The following is a 21,291-nucleotide window of genomic DNA, read 5'->3' as shown; positions in this document are numbered from 1 at the left end:
CATTCCACTTGGATGTCTAGTCCCCAGTGTACTTAAGCCCGTAAACATCACCTAAAAAGAACACAACCTTTTTATTTCTGCTTGAGATACAAATGCTCAGTTTGGATGATGAGAATAAGTCAAGTACTAGAGAGAATGGGCATTTTTCTTGTTTGTTCCAGTGAACTCACATGGAGGAAGAGGCTAAACAGGACCTGGGCTGTTTCAGTTCTGTGACATCCATCTTATCAAATCTACAGCCTGGTAACTATTTTTTTTTTGTAGAGACAGAGTCTCACTTTATGGCCCTTGGTAGAGTGCTGTGGCATCACACAGCTCACAGCAACCTCCAGCTACTGGGCTTAAGCAATTCTCTTGCCTCAGCCTCCCGAGTACCTGGGACTACAGGCGCCCGCCACAGCACCCGGCTATTTTTTTGTTGCAGTTTGGCTGGGGCTGGGTTTGAACCCGCCACCCTCAGCATATGGGGTCGGCGCCCTACTCACTGAGCCACAGGCGCCGCCCCAGCCTGGTAACTCTTGAGCAGGACCATCCAGTAAGGCTGGAAGTGGTCAAAGTTAAAGATGAAGATGGCAAATAGAATTCAATATGTTCATGCAGTTTAGTCTGATGCCTTTACATGTTCTCTGAAGTTCCATATTTGGGGAAGAGCCTGGAGTGAGACCAAGGCCCATTTTTGTTCCACTGCTCCTCTGATTCTGCTTTGTCGTCTTGGAGAGACAGGTGGGGAGCTGGTGGAGGCCATCTCCTTGGCAGCTTGCTGAGACAACCAGTACTTCTATCTTTTGGTCTTGGGCTTCTCAAAGTTCACCACAGACGTAGGTGTTCTCAGTGTCAAGCCCCACCGTGTGAAAGGCTCTTCTGGTAACTTTAATGCATGTGGGGCGACCACAGCACCAAGATTCTTGAAAAAGTAGCAGGCAATTATTTCCGGGTTCAGCTCCCATTTGACATTGTTCTTCATTCCCACCTTAGTAAGTGGAAAACCAGGATGCAGACTCAGTTATGACTCCAAAGCCCACTACAAGATGTAATTTTCATACTGCCTTTCCCCACTGTATAGCAGATTGTGTTCTTTGGACAGATGAAGTATCTATATTAAATACTGATGTGCAGGTGGTATTATGCCGGCTAATGTATAACAAATTTAAACATAATCAATACTGGTTTTCTTTCAGCTTTAACATAAAATAGTTCATACCATTATGGGCATACATAAAAAATTATATTCCACAAAGTGGTTAGGAGATGGAAGCTGATTTCTGTAAAATGTTGAAAACCTAAGATAATATCTAAACCAAATAGCATTTAAAAAGTATTGACCCGTAATTTTTTTTCTATAAAACTAATATAGGAAAGAACACTAAAGTGCATGAGAAGTAGCAGGTGTCAACTTGTATTTAACTCTGTAGCGTGGTCTTTGCGTGTTGCCTCATTTAGTTTGCATGAGCTCTTCTGTGTGTGTTAGAGAAGACAGGTGCTTTCTCTGTCATGTCCCATACTGTGTCCTTGCTTGAGGGATGAAGCACTGTCTCCACAGGCTGTTGCCTCCCAACTGTTCTCTGTGCAATTAGAGTATAGAAAAGTGTTAGTACCATTTGCTGCATGCCAATAGGCCACACTTCCAAATATGTCACTTACTAATGATAATGAGAATGATAACTGACATATATTGAGAGGGCTGCATGCCAAGAATTATGCTTGATAATTTTTTTTTTTTTTTTTTTGCAGTTTTTGGCCGGGCCTGGGTTTGAACCCACCACCTCCGGCATATGGGGCCAGCGCCCTACTCCTTTGAGCCACAGGCACCGCCCTATGCTTGATAATTTTTAAACTTTGTTTGTAGTTGTCACTAAACTTGAGGGACAGCTTTATTTTCACCATTATACAGATAAGGAAACTAAGGCCACATATCTAGTAAGTAGAACAAGGATGTAAACCCAGGTTGTATGACTCTAAGTCTGTGCTCTTGCTGTCTTCCTTAGCATACTGCACTCCTTATCACTACCTAAATCTAAAGAAAGCATATTTCTTTTTTTCTCGAGCCACCTTGGGGCTCTGAAAGGCACATCTGAGAACAGAGATTATTTTATTTGTATTTTATCAATGTAGTTTCATTTTTTTAATTCCAGAGTTTTTAATATCCCTTTAAAGTTTACAGATTTCTATTTTTTGACTAAAGGATTTGTATACATATCAGAAAAGTAGTGAAGTAATCTAAAATAGGAATTCTTGCAAATGGATTCTAATATTTATGTTTTTCCCATCTATGTTATAAATGTCTAGTCTTTTATACCAGCAGATATGTATACACATGTTTACTAAAGTAGCACTATAAAATTCTTTGGTAATTTTATATTCTGATGCTTAAAAAACATTGCATAGTGATTTAAATTTCATAGATTGCTTTCGTATTCACTGATCCTTGGAAAGGTTGAAGGACCTTTAAATATAGATACTTCATTTGTCCAAATAACACAATCTGCTATACAGTGGGGAAAGGCAGTATGAAAATTACATCTTGTAGTGGGCTTTGGAGACATAACTGAGTCTGCGTCCTGGTTTTCCACTTACTAAGTGCTTCCTGACACCAGGAGAGATGAAATGCTCTCAGCCAGTTTCCTCCACCAGAAGATGGAGACTGCCTATGAAGATCAAACCTTGTATTACAGTGCCAAGCTTGATTCTTTGAAAAATGATTGCTGCTCAATACATATTAGTCTTTTACCTCCCCCTTCTGAATATAAAGAGAAAATCACAAAACAGCACAGAATTCTGAGGAGAACAGGCAGCTCTGTCGTTCTAGCTGACACAGCACAGCCTGCTGGTGAGGCTGAGACACCTGAACACTTAGGGCCGCAGGCTGTGAAGGTGGTGCTGGTGACAGCCCCATGAGAATATGTCGCCCCCTGGCAAAAACCCCAAGCACAATGGAATGGCGTTTTCAATCCTGCAGCTGAAATATGAGTATGTTCTTCGTGATAAAGGTTTAAGATATTTCTTGTATCTTAAGACAAAATCTTCACTCAATAATTAATATTAGAAGAGACCATTCATCTCCTAGCCAATGAGATGGTTTATTTTCTTCTTTCTGTTAAGAACAATGCACCAATACCTTGTAATAAATATACTGTGCAATAATTCAATAATATTTTTTAAAGTTCCTGTACAAAAATGCCAAATATATAAATTTATTAAGCAAGGAAGATATTAATCTACACAGATGCTAAAGCTATCACAAAACTTTTTCATGTGGCTTTTATTATGTTTAAAATATTTCCCTTTTTCCTTCCATGATTAACAGATCAAAGTTTACTTAGAAATTAGCAAAAGGAAGGAGTATTGCACAACTTCAATTCCTTTTTTTCTTGGTTTGTTTTTTTTAACCTCGAGGCTCTGGCATATGCAGTCCACATGGCTGAGATGGCACGAAGAGCTCCTGTTTAGGCTATTTCTCTTTAAAACATACCATGAAAGCAAGACTAGACACAACAGGCTCTGCATTACTGCACACTGTCCAGTATGCAACTCATCCATTTTGTCAAAAGGTGAACAATGCATTCTCTTAAAGAAAAATGAGGCAATTGAAACCATACTATCAAAGCAAAAGACCAAAACAGGTTGCCAGCATGCCTAATCAATGCTAGATCAATTATCATAGTTCAAGAAATCAGAGCTATTATTTATTAGTCATAATTAGAACATTTTTAATGTGGGTTTCTTAACAATGGACTCAAAGAAATTTACTGTGTATTCCAAAATAATTTCATTTTTTTTGAGACAGACTCTCATTATGTCGCCCTTGGTAGAGTACTGTGGCATCACAGCTCACAGCAACCTCAAACTCTTGGGCTTAAGTGATTCTTTTGCCTCAGCCTCCCAAGTAGCTGGGATTACAAGAGCCTGCCACAACGCCTGGCTATTTTTTGGTAATAGTTGTCATTACTGTTTGGCAGGCCCGGCTGGATTCGAACCCACTAGCTCCAGTGTATGTAGTTGGTGCCCTACCCACTGGGCTACAAGAGCAAAGCCCCAAAATAATTTTAAAAATTAATTTAAATTGCCGACACGCTGCCTTTTACAAAGAGAACTCTTCAACTACTTTTTCAGAATAATGAATTTTTTTAAATTCACATACACACAGACTCTATTAAATCTTTCATATAGGTGTAGTCTTTCAGTCTATTTAACTTTTACAAAATGAGATTTCACAGTGCATTACCATTTAATAAGACACTTTATACACAGATCAGTAACTGTTAAAATAGATTGATTTTAATGAATTTGAATGACTGAAAGTTTCCTTTGCTGTTGATGTAAATATTCATGCTTCAGCATCTCTCTTTCTGTTGCACAGATAACAAAGAAATGATAAGCAATGGGCCAGGCTCTTAGCTAAATGCTTGGGGTATAAACTTGAAGACACACAGTCCCTCCCCTTTCTAAGAATCTAGTGAAAAAATAGTTGATATTGACTGTATACTTCTGTAGTATTTATGAAGGCTGTGTGTTTTAAATTGATGTTATTTAATTCTCACAATCGTAGGATGAAGTAGGTGCTACTGAGACTTAGATGAATTAAATAAACTTCCTAAATTCAAGACTACACAGCAGTTAAATAGTAGGGCTGGGATTTAAAGGCTTGTCTGCCTATTTCACCATGATGTGAGTTAGACAGCACCTCCAACACATCATTTCCACATCAGCAGGGCACTTGCACACAAGGTAGGGAGTGGTACTACCCAGTAGGCTGCATGGGGGCTGCAGGTACATGAGGGCTGTGCCTCAGAGGTAGGTCTTGAAGGGGACATTGCCAAGAAGACAAGCAATGAACACAGCATCTCTTTCCCTCCTTTGAAAGAGCAGAAAACTGGTGGGCTAGTTCTGGCTTAGGGCAGAATACCAAGAATTCCTTTAGAGAAAATCCTAGAGAAGGAGACTTCATGCTAATTGCCCAGTACAGACTCAGGAAACACAACAGCACTGTGGCAGCCAGCGTGAAGAGCAAAATGTCTTTTCTCTGCATTGCACCTTGAACCGTTGCTCACTTGGACTTGTGCCTGTGTTTTCTTCCTTGAGCTTAAGAATACTGAAAACTATGTTTGATTAAACTCCATTCACATCTTCCGGACTTCAGTAGTACTGCACATCCTGGTCACTATTTAAAAAGCTACAAACCCAAGAACCAGAATAACAAAATACTTTGCTGGGAAACATTCTGCTCACGTTTCTAGCCGTCATACTATTTATTTTCTAAAATCTCTACACCTTAGGAATGAGCACAGCATCTTTGTCAGTATAGTGGTAAGGAGAAGAAAGAGAATGAGTAGCAATTTTTTTCTTAATTGATATTTAGGAAAACAAGGCTCATTTTCTTCACATTAATCACTTCCCATCCTCAAATCTTATTCTCCAACTTAGAAAAAAATATGTATTTGTACACCTGTCCATTTAAAACTAATCTGGCCAGGCACAGTAGCTCATGTCTGTAATCCTAGAACCTGGAGGCTAAGGTGGATGAATCACTTCAGCTCAGAAGATCAAAACCAGCCTGAGCAAGAGCAAGACCCTGTCTCGACTAAAAACTGAAAAACTAGCCAGGCATTGTGGTGGGTGCTAATAGTCCCGACTTCTTGGGAGGCTGAAGCAAGAGGATTGCTTGAGCCCAAGAGTTTGAGGTTGCTGTGAACTGTGATGCCACAGCATTCTACCCAGGGGGCAGAGTGAGACTCTGTCTCAAAAACAATAATAATAATTTACAACATCAATAGTCATTTAAATAATATAACCCCACCTCAAGTTTTTCTTTCATTAATTTATAATGACAGTTATCCAAAAAAAAAAAAAAAAAAAAAAAGAAATTCACCTGATCTAAATGCACTTTTGTCTTCATACATCAGCATAGGAAGTCAATGGCTAAGAAAACATGAGGCAATGAAAGAAAAGAAAAGCACTGTCCCAAGAGAGTAGAAAAGGCTCAGAAGGTAAGCAGCACAAGGATAAAGAGTTTTTGTTACAAAGACTTGCAAAAAGAGCAAGCTCATAAAGAAGCACTGAACATCCATTTTCTTGAAAAAATATGCATTCCAGAATTATAACTTAACTCCTAAAGCAAGATCTGTATGGATCTTAAGTTAACAGACTAACTGTCTGACAATTCTTTCCACCATTAGTTTTGAACCTTGTTTTCAAGCTTTACTTTTCTCTTCTTTTTTTAAATTATTAAACCATAGCTGTGTACATTAATGCGATCATGGGGCACCATACACTGGTTTTACAGACCATTTGACATATTTTCATCACACTGGTTAACACAGCCTTCCTGGTATTTTCTTAGTTACTGTGTTAAGACATTTATATTCTACATTTACTAAGTTTCACATGTACCCTTGTAAGATGCACCATAGGTGTAATCCTACCAATCACCTTCCCTCTCATCCCTCTCCCCCTTCCCCACATTCTTAGGTTATAACTGGGTTACAGCGTTCATGAGAAAGCCATAAATTAGTTTCATAGTAGGGCTGAGTACATTGGATGCCTTTTCCTCCATTCTTGAGACACTTCACTAAGAAGAATATGTTCCAGCTCCATCCATGTAAACATGAAAGAGGTAAAGTCTCCATCTTTAAGGCTGCATAATATTCCGTGGTATACATGTACCACAGTTTATTAATCCATTCGTGGATCGATGGGCACTTGGGCTTTTTCCATGACTTAGCAATTATGAATTGGGCTGCAATAAACATTCTGGTACAAATATCTTTGTTATGTGATTTTTGGTCTTCTGGGTAAATACCTAGTAGAGGAATTATAGGATTGAATGGCAGATCTATTTTTAGATCTCTAAGTATTCTCCAAACATCCTTCCAAAAGGAACGTATTAGTGTGCATTCCCACCAGCAGGGTAGAAATGTTCCCTTTTCTTTACATCCACGCCAACATCTCTGGTCTTGGGATTTTGTGATGTGGGCTAATCTTACTGGAGTTAGATGATTATCTCAAAGTAGTTTTGATTTGCACTTCTCTGAAGATTAAGGATGATGAGCATTTTTTCATATGTCTGTAGGCCATGTACCTGTCTTCTTCAGAGAAGTTTCTCTTCAAGTCCCTTGCCCAGCCTGCAATGGGATCACTTGTTATTTTCTTGCTTATACGTTTGAGTTCTCTGTGGATTCTGGGTATTAAACCTTTGTCAGAGACATAACCTGCGAATATCTTCTCCCATTCTGAGGGCTATCTGCTCACTTTACTTACTGTGTTCTTGGCTTTTTAGTTTGATCAGGTCCCAGTAGTGTATTTTTGAAGCTGCTTCAATTGCCCGGGGGGGTCCTCCTCATAAAATACTCGCCCAGACAGATTTCTTCAAGGGTTTTCCCTGCACTCTCTTCTAGTATTTTTATAGTTTCATGTCTTAAGTTTAAATCTTTAATCCAAAAAAAAAATAATAAAAAAAAAATCTTTAATCCAGTGAGAGTCTATCTTAGTTAATGGTGAAAGGTGTGGGTCTAGTTTCAGTCTTCTACAGGTCACCAGCCAGTTCATCCAGCACCATTTGTTAAATAGGGAATCTTTTCCCCACTGAATGTTTTTAATTGGCTTTTCAAAGATCAAATAACGAATGGTAAGTAGCTGGGTTCATCTCTTGGTTCTCTATTCCGTTCCATATACCTACCTCTCTGTTTCTGTGCCAGTACCATGCTGTTTTGATCACTATCGATTTATAGTATAGTCTGAGATCTGGTAGTGTGATTCCTCCTGCTTTGTTTTTATTTCTGAGTAATGTCTTGGCTATTTGAGGTTTTTTTCTAATTCCACATAAACAAAGTATTATTTTTTCAAGATCTTTAAAGTATGATAGTGGAGCTTTAATAGGGATTGCATTAAAATTGTATATTACTTTGGGTAACGTGGACATTTTAACAATGTTGATTCTTCCCAGCCATGAGCATGGTATGTTTTTCATTTGTTAACATTTTCAGCTATTTCTTTTCCCAGTGTTTCATAGTTCTCTTTATAGAGATCTTTCACATCCTTTGTTAGATAAACTCCCAAATATTTCATCTTCTTGGGCACTACTGTGAATGGAATAGTCCTTAACTGTTTTTTCAACTTGACTATTGTTGGTATATATAAAGGCTACAGATTTATGAATGTTGATTTTGTAACCTGAGATGCTGCTATATTCCTTGATCACCTCTAAGAGTTTTGTAGTAGAATTCCTGCTATTCTCCAGATATACAATCATATCATCTGCGAAGAGCAAAAGTTTGATCTCTTCTGACCCTAGATGGATACCCTTGATTGCCTTTTCTTCCTTAATTGTGATGGCTAAAACTTCCATTACAATGTTAAAGAGCAGTGGAGACAACGGGCAACCTTGTCTCATTCCTGATCTGAGTGGAAATGATCCATTCAATACGATACTGGCTGTGGGTTTGCTATAGATGGCCTCTATCGATTTAAAAAATGTCCCTTCTATACCAATTTTCTTAAGTGTTCTGATCATGAAGGGATGCTGGATATTATCAAAAGCTTTTTCTGCATCAATTGAATCACATGGTCTTTGTTTTTTAATTTGTTTATGTACTAAATTATGTTTATAGATTTACGTATATTGAACTAGCCTTGAGACCCTGGGATAAAAGCAACTTGGTCATGATGTATAATTTGTTTGATGTGTTGCTGGATTCTGTTAGGATTTGTTGAATATTTTTGCATCTATATTCATTAGTGATATTGGTCTATAATTTTCTTTTCTTGTTGGGTCTTTTCCTGGTTTGGGGATCAGGGTGATGTTTGCTTCATAGAACGTGTCAGGTAGTATTCCTTCTTTTTCTATACTTTGGAACAGGTTGATAATATAGGGACTAGTTCCGCTTTAAAGGTTTTGTAGAATTCTGATGTGAAACCATCTGGTCCCAGGCTTGATTTTGTATGGTTGATGCTATTTCAGAACTTGATATAGGCCTGTTCAACATTTCCACTTGATTCTGGCTAAATCTTGGAAGCTGACGAGCTTCCAAGTATTGGTCAATTTCCTTCAGATTTTCATATTTCTGAGAATAAAGTTTCTTGTAAATTCATTAAGGATTTTTTTAATTTCTGAGGAGTCTGTTGTTATTTTGCCTTTGTCATTTCTGATTGATGAGATTAGAGATTTTACTCTTTTTTTCCTGGTTAGGTTAGCCAATGGTTTATCTATTTTATTGACCTTTTCAAAAAACCAACTTTTTGATTTATTGATCTGTTGTATAATTTGTTTTCAATTTTATTTAATTCTGCTCGAAATTTCCTTATTTCTTTTCTTTACTAGGTTTGTGGTTGGAATGTTCTTCCTTCTCCAGTTGCTTGAGATGTCCCATTTACTTGTTAACTTCCTCTTTTCTGTTCTCTTGATGAAGGCTTGCAGTGCTATACATTTCCCTCTTAGGACTGCCTTTATGGTATCCCAGAGGTTCTGATAATTCATGTCTTCATTGTTGTTTTGGTCCAAAAATTTGGCAATTTCCTTCTTAATCTCATCACTGACCCAGCTATCATTCAGCATAAGGTTATTTTACTTCCATGTTTTTATATGAGTATGCAGATTCCTGTTGTTACTGAATTCAACTTTTATTCCATGGTGGTCCGAGAAGATGCAAGGAATAATTTCCATTCTTTTAAATTTACTGAGGTTAGACTTCTGACCTAAGATGTGATCAATTTTGGAGTATGTTCTATGGGCTGATGAGAAGTATGTGTATTCAGTTTTGTTGGGATGAAATGTTCTGTAGATGTCTGCTAAATCCAAATGTTGGATGGTTAGTTTAAATCTAAAATTTCTTTGCTCAGCTTCTTATTGGAGGATCTATCCAACACTGTCAAAGGAGTGTTGAAATCTCTGACTATTATGGAGCAGGAGGAAATCAAGTTGCTCTAACTCTGTTAGAGTTTCACTTAAAAATTGAGGCTCATTCTGGTTGGGTGCATAAATATTAATAATGGAAATCTCATCATATTGAGTATAACCCTTAACAAATATGAAGTGACCATGCTTATCCTTCCTTACTTTTGTTGGTTTAAAGCCTATTGTATCTGCAAACAGTATTCCAACACCTGCTTTTTCCTGATTACCATTTGCCTGAAATATGGACGACCACCCTTTCACCCTGAGTCTACATTTATCTTTTAAGGTAAAATGTGATTATTGTATGCAGCAAATATCTGGCCTGAGTTTTTGTATCCAGTCAGCCAACCTGTGCCTCTTTAGAGGATAGTTTAAGCATTCACATTAAAGGAGAATATTGATAAGTCTTGTAAAATTTTGGGTATCCAGTTTTTCCAAAGTCCAGTGGACATATTTAATCCTTTCGCCACTGTGGAAGTTGGAGTTTGATCAAAAGTTTCTGAGTGAGTTTAGTTTTGTGGTAGAGGATTAGGCTGGTCATTATGGAGGATAAGTCTGAGAATATCCTCAAGAGCTGGTTTGGTTATGGCAAATTTCTTTAACATGTGAATGTCATTAAAGTCTTTAATTTCTCCATCATAAATGAAACTCAGTTTAGCTGGATACAGGATCCGGGGTTGAAAGTTATTTTGTTTTAGGAGATTAAAAGTCAATGACCACCCTCTTCTGGCTTGAAAAGTTTCAGAGAGAGATCTGCAGTCATTCTAATATTCTTCCCTTTGTAGGTAATGGTTTTCTTACGTCTGGCTGCTTTCAGAATTTTCTCCTTCATATTAACTTTAGTGAAGTTAATTATGATGTGCCTGGGGGATGACTTATTTGGGTTGAGTTGTGCCTGGGTTCTGAAAGTGCTATCTGAATTTCAGAATCTTTTGGCATGTCTGGAAAGTTATCTCTCATAATTTCATGGAGAAGGGCCTCTGTGCCTTGTGAAGCCACTTCATCACTTTCAGGGATTCCAATGAGACAGATATTAGCCTTCTTCGAATTATCCCAGAGCTCTCTGAGAGAATGATTCATTTTTGCTCTCCTTTTTCCTTCCCCTTTGAGAGTTTGGGAGCGGTCAAAAGATTTGTCATCAGTGTCAGAAATCCTTTCTTCTGCTTGCTCCACTCTGTTACTGAGGGATTCTACTGTATTTTTCAGATCTTTGAGGACTGCAAATTCTTGCTTCAATGTCAAAATCTTTGGTGGTTTTGTCTTTAAATTTGTTGAATTCTTGAGACAACTTTTGAATTTTTCCTCGAATTTCTAATTCCAACTTTTGACTTGCTCCTCAAATTTCTAATTCCAAATTTTCCTCCATTCTATTAATCTTGTTTGCAATCCTAATTCTGAATTTGATTTCTGACATCTCGGCTATCTGTTTATGAATGGGATCTTCAGTTACATCTGCCATATCTTTTCTTGGGGGAGTTGATTTATTCTGGTTATTCATGTTACCAGAGTTTTTCCGCTGATTCCACCCCATGATTATTTTACACCGTTTGACTTTTCCCCCTGGAGCTTTGCCAAGGACCCATACAGTGCTACGACCTGAGAAACTAAGTGGCTCTGTCTTGTTTTCAGCTGTTCTCTGTCCAACCCTAGTGAAACAGTTACTCTGGGTTGAACTCTCAGCTGTGGAGAAATGCCAGCAACTAAGTCACCCTGCCCCCCACAGGCAACAATTGGAACAGGAAAATCAAACCTTCCTACAACCACACACCCAGTGCACCACTTGGATAGTCCTCGGGGAATTGGCTCAGTCCAAAAGGTCCAAATCAATTGTCTCAGTCAGCACCTGTCTCAGGTGGAAGAGTTTAAAAGGTCTCTGGCAACTAGATCGCAGGGGTCTGCTGACAACTCAAATACGACTTGCTCTGGTGCTCTGTGAGGTCAGGAGAACTGAACCATCATATAGATTAGTCTGGGAGGGTTGATGCTTCCTTACCCATCTTGCACCTCTGTCACCCCCAGTCACTGATTACCCTGGAGGGATGTGACCCAGTTGCCTCCAATGAGCAGAGATACTCCAGGGGTTTGTACCTGCCTGAATCAGAAGGAAATCTGTGTCTCCTCAGCCAGGCCACTGCTCTCTGCCTCTATCTGGCAGGGGCAGGAGAGGCCTGACAACCTTGGGTGCTTGATGGAGACTGGGGGGGTGTTCACTCAGTTCCAGCCCTGCCCCTGATTGATGTTGCTGACCAAAGAGAACAACTTTGCGGAATTTGTTTCTGTCTCTGCTAAATTCCCCTGAAGAAGAGAAGCTGTTTTGAGTTCACAGAACCTGCGCCTCAGGCCCTGTCTTTGCTGTTGCCCTGTAGTTTGTATTCGCAGCACTGTTAGCTGTCAGTTCTAGCCTCCTGCCCTCCTTTGTCTAGGCTGATGATGCCTTGGAGGCCAGGTACGTCTTAGGCTCAGTAAAGCAGTCCTCTGGGTCAGCCCCACCCTGGAAGTCAGCCGGCACTGCACATGCGTTTTCTAGTCCCCGTGTTCCACCCGGGCCAGTACTGCCTCAGGCAATCCCTTTACTCACGGGGCCTGCATTTAGCTGGTGGTTGCCACCTGAGAAGATGCCCGGCCTTCTCTAGTTGCCCAGAGAGACAGGGGGTGTGACTCCAGAATATCCAGGTGTGAGCCCTATTGTTGCCAAAAATGGCTGCTGCTCTGCGCCTCAGGGCACTGCCACTCCGGCATGGTTCCCTCTCAGCTGACAGTCCTCTCCTCACTCCCGTGCTGCAGAATCAACACTGACCAGCTACAGGCCAGGCCCTGTCCACACCCCTCGAGAATCACCCAAGTATCTGGACTCCTGGGGGACAGGCCTTCAGACCTCAGAGTGAGAATGGAGGGGAGTGCTGGGAGCTCAGAATTGCAGGTAGAGAATATTTACAGTTTTACACAGTTTAATGCCTGGCGGGAGAGTGCCATGGCACCCTAGTAGGGGAAGTAGGTCCAGTTTTTAGAGGGTCTCTCCCATGGAGTATATGGGAGGACTTTTGAATTCTGCTCATTTGTTTATGGGGTACTCCGAGCCGTTCTAATGGGGGAGGGAACTCCCGTTTGCTTGGTGATGGATTTTGTACCTTTTGTTTGTATCCTTGGGGTCATGGCTCACCTCAGCAGGGTTGATGTGTGTTCTTCAACCTTCTCTCTTGGCACAGCTCTAATCTGCCAGGTTACTTGCTAAATTTCCGTCCTTTAATTCTCCTTCTGAACCGGAAGCTCTGTGGAAAGCTGGCTTCAGTCAGCTATCTTGTCCCTGCCTCCTACTTTTCTCCTTCTTCACCATGCCCTTCATCAGAGATCTGCCCAACAATTCACCCAGGCAACAATTTTCCTCATATGTTTGGGTCCTCTTTTGGAAAGCAGTTATCATATTTTCTACCTAATGCAAGACTAACCCCGGCTCCTAGGACTTTTTGTTTGTACTAGAATAAACTTTTTAGGGTCACAGACTCTGAAAATTAGTACTATTAAATAATGACATCCAGAAAGTAGCTCTTCAAATTGCAGATAAATACATTTAGAGCTTAGTACTTACACAGATCTCTGAGATTTAAAAATAATTAATTGGTTTCTACCTTGTTTCAATACTGGTTTGAATTCTGAATGGTTTTACTACATGAAAAAAAAAAGAGTAAATGGCAATTCTTTTCCAGACTTCCTAAGAGAATACAGAAAAGGCAGGAAAAAGAGGCAACAGAAAAAACAAGTCCAGTTAATAGTTTCTATATGGAGTTTACAACAGAGCAGAAATTTCAGCATGTGTTCTAAAAATCCTGGGAACTAATTTCTAAAACTATGCCACTACTTGACATCAACTTTCTTCCACACAAGGTGTCTGATTCCTACAAAGGAGAAACAAGTACCCACCATAGTAGACTCCTGTTATGTGATAAAGGGCCGGTTTTATAACCTTCAAAACATCAATAGCCATTTAAATAATATAACCCCACGGTGTATGATCTGTACATACACAGTGGTGGAACCAGGCTAGAACCTGAGTCTCTGAATTTGTAACCTGGTACTGGTCCACTTATACTTGTTCTGTAACTTGTGGGTTAGTGTAGAAGGTACAGTGATTTAAAAAAAATCTGTTTATATTTAATATTTTTCAACATTATGTAGCACAGGTCCTAGAGACACTTAATAACTGTAGTTGAGAAAATAAATACTTTACTACTAGAATCTCCAAGAAACAGCTCTGGAACTGGTAGACAAACCCCCATAATTTCTCATTGGCAGGAAGATAGTCTCCATTAACTTCTGGACTTACTACATGGTAATTGATGCATAGGCTATTATATAAATCTCAGTGTCACGTGCAAATGTTCTTGTTTGAGAATTCATTCACTGTTTTCTAAATTAACAGTTAATTAAAATTCTACCTGCTAACATGAGTGCAACTTTTGTTTTCTTAAACTATAGAAGTTATTGGCATTGAATTTGGCTGACACAGCACTTCCTGGGAGCTAATTAAGGCATGCTTTTCCATAGCCAATTTGTACATGGGCAACCTTACTATCCTTATATCTATTATTCAACATTAAAAACATTGTAAGCATACTGGAATAATTGGGCAAATTAATTATGCAAGGGAAACCAGGAGCACATAGTGAAAAGCCTTAGTAAAAAAACTTTTTTCTTTATATTTCCCTACACTTTCAGAAGCCAAGAGGTGAGCCATAATTCTATGAGTGATTTGAGCTATACTGAATCAATAACAAATATTCAAGTTTCGAGGCTTCTACTAAATTTCATAGCACTAGGCTCAAATGACTGCTTTCCACTCCTCTGTGCTGGTAGTCACCACTGTGAGTAAAGCTTTGATCTGTAGACTGATCTGTCACTCAATTGCCATGGTGTAATAATAATAGGAAGATCCTTCTTTTTGATGCATCTTTTCATCTTAAGAAGAACTTTGGCACACTTAAATCATTAAAGAGTCTTAATGATTTCAATAGTATTACAAGTGACTTAAGAAGACCTACTGTTCTACTCACAGAGTGTTAATGGGTTAGACAGTATTGCAAGTGATTTAAGTCATCCTTACATATAGTTTCTGTAGTCACCTTTTGAAGAAGCTACCTGACATTCCTTTAAGAAGCCTCATAAGACGCCTGTGGCTCAGTGAGTAGGGCACTAGCCCCATATGCCAAGGGTGGCGGGTTGAAACCCAACCCCTGCCAAACTGCAACAACAACAACAACAACAAAAAAATAGCCGGGCACTATGGCGGGTGCCTGTAGTCCCAGCTACTAAAAAAAAAAAAAAGAAGCCTCATAAGGGCCAAGCACAGTGGCTCAGGCTTGTAATCCTAGCACTCTGGGAGGTCCAGGCAGGTGGATTGCTCGAGCTCAGGAGTTTGAAACCAGCCTGAGCAAGAGACAAGACACTGTCTCTAAAAGTAGCCTGGTGCTGTGGCCAGCGCATGTAGTCCCAGCTACTCAGGAGGGTGAGCCAAGAGAATCACTGGAGCCCAAGAGTTTGAGCTGTGATGCCACAGCATTCTATCAAGGGGCAACAAAGTGAGAGTTGTCTCAAAAAAAAAAAGAGGCCTCATAAAAACTGGTTTTCTCCGAGTCCAACTTCTTTATCAAGAAACTGAATTCAGTAAGAGGCTCCCCAAACTAAGATTCTCACTTGCCATCATAGGCAGAGATATCACAGCACTCTTTTCATAAAACTTTTAAGTTTCTGTATTATCCTTATACTAAACACAGAAGTCTTCTGATATTTGAAAACCTTTTGTGTGTGCTCGAATACACGTGTATATGTGTGCACGTGTGTGTGTATGCAGATAATCTCCAAACTATTGTAAAGAGATACAACAACTTGCTAAGTTTCTAAGAACACTTCATTTCTCTAAGGAAAGGCAGTGCCAGCAGCTGCATGCTTCGTTTGACTCTCTTCAGGAGAGTTCTTAGCAGTAGTTGGCTTTGGTTTATCAGAAAAGAATTCACAGAAAGGTTTCAAATGCACAAACTTAATTATTTTTTTACTAAAGGCAACTAAAATTCCTTTGCAAACATGTCTTCATGGTAGGAAAAAAAAAATTCCCAAGAAAGATAAAGACAAGGCAGACAATACTTTGGTCAGCTTCATTCTCTTCATCTTCATGGATCATCCTTCTCCAGTCTCCTGCAGCCTTCCCTGGTGACCTCACACTGCAGCTCTAGTTGTCTCATCCATTTCTTTACAAAGGACACACAATACACCAAATGTAGAAAGGCCACCAGTGCTTGTATCTTCTCCATGACCCCTTCTTCCTGCTGTTCTCAAAGAATCCAGATTTAGATCACGGTACAGGATTGCTTCAGGTAGCTTGCTTCTTTTTTTACTGGATAATCTTTGCCATCATCCTCTTGCTTGTATGATTTTCTATAGCAAAGTAAAATCTCTTCACAGGCCTATGTCCTGCCAGGGATGCGAGCCCATGAGTCTATTCTCTAATTGTTCTCATCACTGAATATTGAGTAGTGAAGAAGTGAGGCCCATCCCCACTTAGCCACACTGTGTTCAGCATGGTGCACACAGAAAACACTCTATTAATAGCTGAGGATGCCAAGGTGAAGAGACAGCCAGCCAACATGGCGCAGCACTCAATTCTCCACCTAACAACCATTTCTATCACCTTGCTTCAGCCAATCCAAGTCAGGTCCTCTGTGACTGCAAGCCTTAAGCATGACACAGTGTCATCGGCCAGCACCCCTAAATTAATAGTGCTCAAGTTCCTACAGGAATGGCTTTCCTCTATTCTCCCAGCACCACTGCCACCTTAGCCCGTGCTCAGCTGTGTTGCAGGTAGAAAAAAGGTAGGAATGAGCATCAAATGACCAGAGGAGTGAGGAGCCAGGGCTGCAGTGAGGTAGGGAGAAAAGGCAAGGTGAAGGGCATGGGAAGTGACAATATTAAGCAAAAGACATTCAATTTAAAAAGTCCAACTGCATGTGGGATTCAAGGCAGAGATAGGGTTCTAGAATTAGATGGCATTCTGACAGGAGGACATCTGGGTATCAGACAGGAGAACAGGGCTGTGGCAGGCTGGATGAAGCCAATAGTTGTATGAATGGTTTAGAGCTGAGAGAAAGAGTACGTCATAGAAGAACCAAGATAAGAAGAGAAGGAAAAAACAAGCTGTTAGGAACCAGGAGCTCTGGTAAAGTTAAAGGAGCCAGGTTGAAGTTGAAGAAGAAGAGCTGTCAGCACCGAGACAAACCTAGATAACAGGTCTCTGGGCTAGGCTTCTACAAGGTTTCTGTTGCTGTATGAGCTGCTAAAGGCAGGCCAGATGAGCAATTGGGAGCACCTGGATGGTGTACAGACTGGGTGGTAAGAAGGCATGAGCCTTTGGGGGCAGATCTTGCTAAATGAATACAGACTAAATGAGGTTAACTAGAGGGTCCATAGGAGTACATGAGCCCAAAATGACAGAGCACATTTGACAATGGAGACGGCCACACAGCAACTAGGAAGATGCTCAATATGGTTCAGCCCTCTTCCCAAATGGAGGTCCTTAATGGAAAGATTATGCCTGAAATACGGGGACAGCATGTCCATCAAGGTGGAACAAATATGAGGTTTAGAATCAGAAAAGAAACTCAATTCTGTCTCCCACTAGCTACAGGTTACTTCTGTGAGCTTCCATTTCCTCATCTGTAAAATTAGGTTGTCAATAGGTTTTGTAATAAAAGATTTTGTTATAGGTTTTTAATAAAGAGTATCTGTACAGAGATACAAGAAAACTTGCCTAAAGACTGGTGTTCAATAAATGATAGCTATTATTTCTAAAAATAGTCATAGTAGGATACATAATACCATTATTGCACATGGAAACACTCCTTCTTACCTATATAGTCAATAATAATAATACTATGAATAGGCAACCCCAGACTCAACCAACTAATCTGTTTCAGGCAACATCTGAAAGTCAAAGGTTGTTTATGATGGAATTTGTAGCTTTACCATGAATGCTAATGTTATGCCAGTACATTGCATTTTCTCCCACACAAATCATCACATCTTTTCCTTCCCTCCCTTCTTGCCTGCCTTTGGTTTCACGGCAGCATTGACTACATCATCCTGGCAATCACTGGGCAGGGAGTCAGTGCTGACAGAGGTTCCATTTCCATTAGAAAGTGGTAAATACAGGTTTGGGTAGTTATTATGGTGGGGGAGGAGGGTCTTAAATATGAGCAGGGTAAAAAAATTTTAAAGTAGGATATGATAATCCACAAGTTGCATCTTCCCATATGAGAGTCATCTACATTTATACAGTGATTTATAATTTTAATACATAAATTTTTGTATTCTACTTCAAAATAAGTCTCAAAGAAACAGGATAAATATTATCTATTGCTTAAAGATTAGAAGAATAAAGCTCAGAAAGGTACTGTTGACTTATTCTAGGTCACGCACTGTAAAATAGTGGCATCAGCCTAGAAGCTGGATCTTTGGATCTGTAACTTGGTGTTCATCCACTATAATTATTCTATAACCTGTGGGTTAGTGAATTGGGTACATTAAAAAAAATCTACTTGTATTTGATACTTTTCACATTCGAAAGAAAGCTCTGATTTCTTAGAAATGTAGCTTACTTCTGAAATAGCTTTACTTCATTTTATTAATTTTATAAGTATAGAACTTAATTATATTTATAAAAAATTAATTTCCCTAAATTTGATAATTATTTCTTGAGTTAATTTTAATGTCTCTAGTATTTTAAAATTTTCTTGATGAGATTTTAAATAGAAAGTAACATGTGCACTGAATAATGTTGGAAAATATTTCCTTTCAGGGACTAGTAAATTATTCACTTCATTGCCCTCAGAGATAAATTATTCATTATAAAAAAGTTCTGATGAGTAAAATCATATGATTCTTATGGTGATAGTTTAGCATTCTATGTGGCTTCATATTTTAAGTTTTTAACAAAATTATTCAGTTCTCTATGAAATAAATGAATTGTTTTGTTAAAGTCCTTTGTTCTTTGACATATATCAAAATGGGCCAGCTACAGAAAATCTGTACTATATGTTATATATTAGACATTTCCAGCTCACCAGGCAGTCCAGGCAATATTAAAGTCTTTGAAGTTTTGTAGTCTGGTTATTTGGCAATATTGATTATTAGAATACCCCAATATTAATTTTTCTAGGCAGAAGTCAAATATATTTAAGCAGATGTAACAAGTAGCTATCTCTTCTTACTATTCAAGAGCATCTATTAAATTTATAGTTATATACACACACGTACTTTTTTTTTTTGCAGTTGTTTTGGCTGGGGCCAGGTTTGAACCTGCCACCTCCGGTATATGGGGCCGACGCCCTACTCCTTTGAGCCACAGGCACCGCCCCCATACACATACTTTTAATTCCTTTCTCTGAGCAAATTATCTCACATATCTTGCCCCTAAACAAATTTTTAGCACAGATTTCTTTTTTAAAAAATGAATGTATTCATTCATTCCCTAAGTTTCAATTGTTAACCAAGAACATCTGCTTTGTTCATTGCACAAACAGATTTAGAGAAGTAATCTTCAAGATAAAGAGAAAGAAGGAAACTAACGGGTCCTAGTCAAAGAAATAAAGTCTTTCCACCTTATTCCTTGGATGTTTTACTTTACCATATAAACACAATCACTTACCAAGTGGCAAAAATGCAAGACGGTTTCCAGCCATGGAGAGCTCATTAAGGCTGGGCAGCTGGCAGAGATGGCGCGGCACACACCACAGAAGATTTCGGTCCACAGTGAGGTACTGCAGAGAAAGGCACAGGTGAAGCCTCTCGGGTAAAGTTAGCAAACGATTGGTAGAAATGTCTAGTGTCTGCAGCTCCTTCAAATCGCCAACCTCTACAACCAAAATCAAAATTAAGATAAATCACATCCTGATGAATTTAATTAAATGAAATGAATCAAATCTGTAATAGTTCAACCAAATAAAATCAGAAACTACAACTATTTCCATATATATGAATGCTAAACCACAGAATTTGGGGCTAGCATGCAAATAATTGTGTCTTTAAAATAGTCTGCTAGAATTTCTTGGCTGGCAATGAAGAAAGGAATGGCACCAAGTGGTGAATCTGACCAGAAGTCTGTTATTATGGCTTCTGCTTCTTGATGAGTCAAAGTTGTCACTATGGTAAGAAAAGAATGATTATAGTCACTTCAAGGTACCTGATTACTGCTACTTGTGAGATTCTACTGTCCATCTAAGTAGAAAATAGGAGACATAAATTATAGCATTCAATTAAGTACAACTTCTTTATACAACCTAAACAGAAGATTTCTGGAGAAATTAGGATATCTTCTGGAAATTTACCATAGCAAAAATTATAATAGTTAAATGAAATTATTGTTAGGTAACATTTTTAGATATTATTCAGCTAGGTGGCTCCTTTTAAAAATCCACTCAAAGTATACACAGCTATAAAGATTTACTTTAACTTCATCCCAATTAAATACTTCTAGTTACTCCATAATTCCCTCAACATTGATGTCTACAGCTGTAATCTGTTCCATAATGAGGACAATTATATCCTTTTGGAACATTAAATCAGTAAACTTGAGTGAAGAATGGGATGTTCTTACAAGAAACTTAGTTCATCCCAGGGAAAATCAGCATTTTAGGAGAGGGGCATTGACCCTTTCCCAGGACAGCACATTCCATTTAAGACTGCACAGTACACACTGTGTAGGATAAGCCTACTTCTTCTGCACCACAGACAGACAATGTAGAAGACCACTATGATGCCACCTTTTGCCCTTCTCCAATCCTGTCCCCAATCTGGGGGCCACTCTTGTTAGGTTAAAGTTTCCCACACTTGGCCACTTGACTGTACACCTCTGTGCACGTTCTGGTTTGTTCAGGACTGGATTAGTATTAGCAACATCTTCTCTATTGGATAGGAAAGTCTTCTGCCCTCTTGGATGCTCAATCAAATAGATTAGATTTGCAAACAGCTACAGACCAGAGACATGATGGCTCACAGGCTAAATCCAGCTTCATAATGTCTGCAATCTGACACTGGATTTACATTTTTAAAAGATGGTAAACAACAAGAACAAAGGACATGTGACAGAGACCATGGGTAGCCTGAAAAGCCTAAAAACACGATCTGGCCATTTAGAGAAAAAGTTTGCTGTTATTTGCTATGGACATATTGTTAGTAAGAGTATTTTTAATAACTATTTTACCTGTATAAAAGTAATACAAGTACAAAATACACTAATTTCTAGTTATTTTATAATATTTGCAAATTTGTGCCAGGACATTCGCACTTTATTGCTCAATTTCCACAATACTAAACGAAAATACACATTTGAAATGGGTAGGCAGAATTCCATATACAACCTG

General features: G+C 39.0%; 1 protein-coding gene across 2 annotated transcripts in view; it reads right to left on the bottom strand.

The window, feature by feature from the left end:
• LRRC28 (leucine rich repeat containing 28) overlaps positions 1 to 21,291 on the bottom strand; it is a 159,994-nt gene that overhangs the window by 47,530 nt on the left and 91,173 nt on the right. For both annotated transcript variants that reach the window (XM_053581801.1, XM_053581802.1), the window contains exon 6: positions 19,578 to 19,784. In XM_053581801.1, coding sequence (XP_053437776.1) covers positions 19,578 to 19,784 — 207 coding nt within the window. The remainder of the gene's footprint in view (positions 1 to 19,577; positions 19,785 to 21,291) is intronic.

This window comes from Nycticebus coucang, chromosome 2 (assembly GCF_027406575.1).
Source record: "Nycticebus coucang isolate mNycCou1 chromosome 2, mNycCou1.pri, whole genome shotgun sequence".
In the NCBI taxonomy this organism is placed as follows: domain Eukaryota; kingdom Metazoa; phylum Chordata; class Mammalia; order Primates; family Lorisidae; genus Nycticebus; species Nycticebus coucang.
Note: the sequence above shows the minus strand (reverse complement) of the source record. Positions and strands in the feature narration are given on the sequence as shown.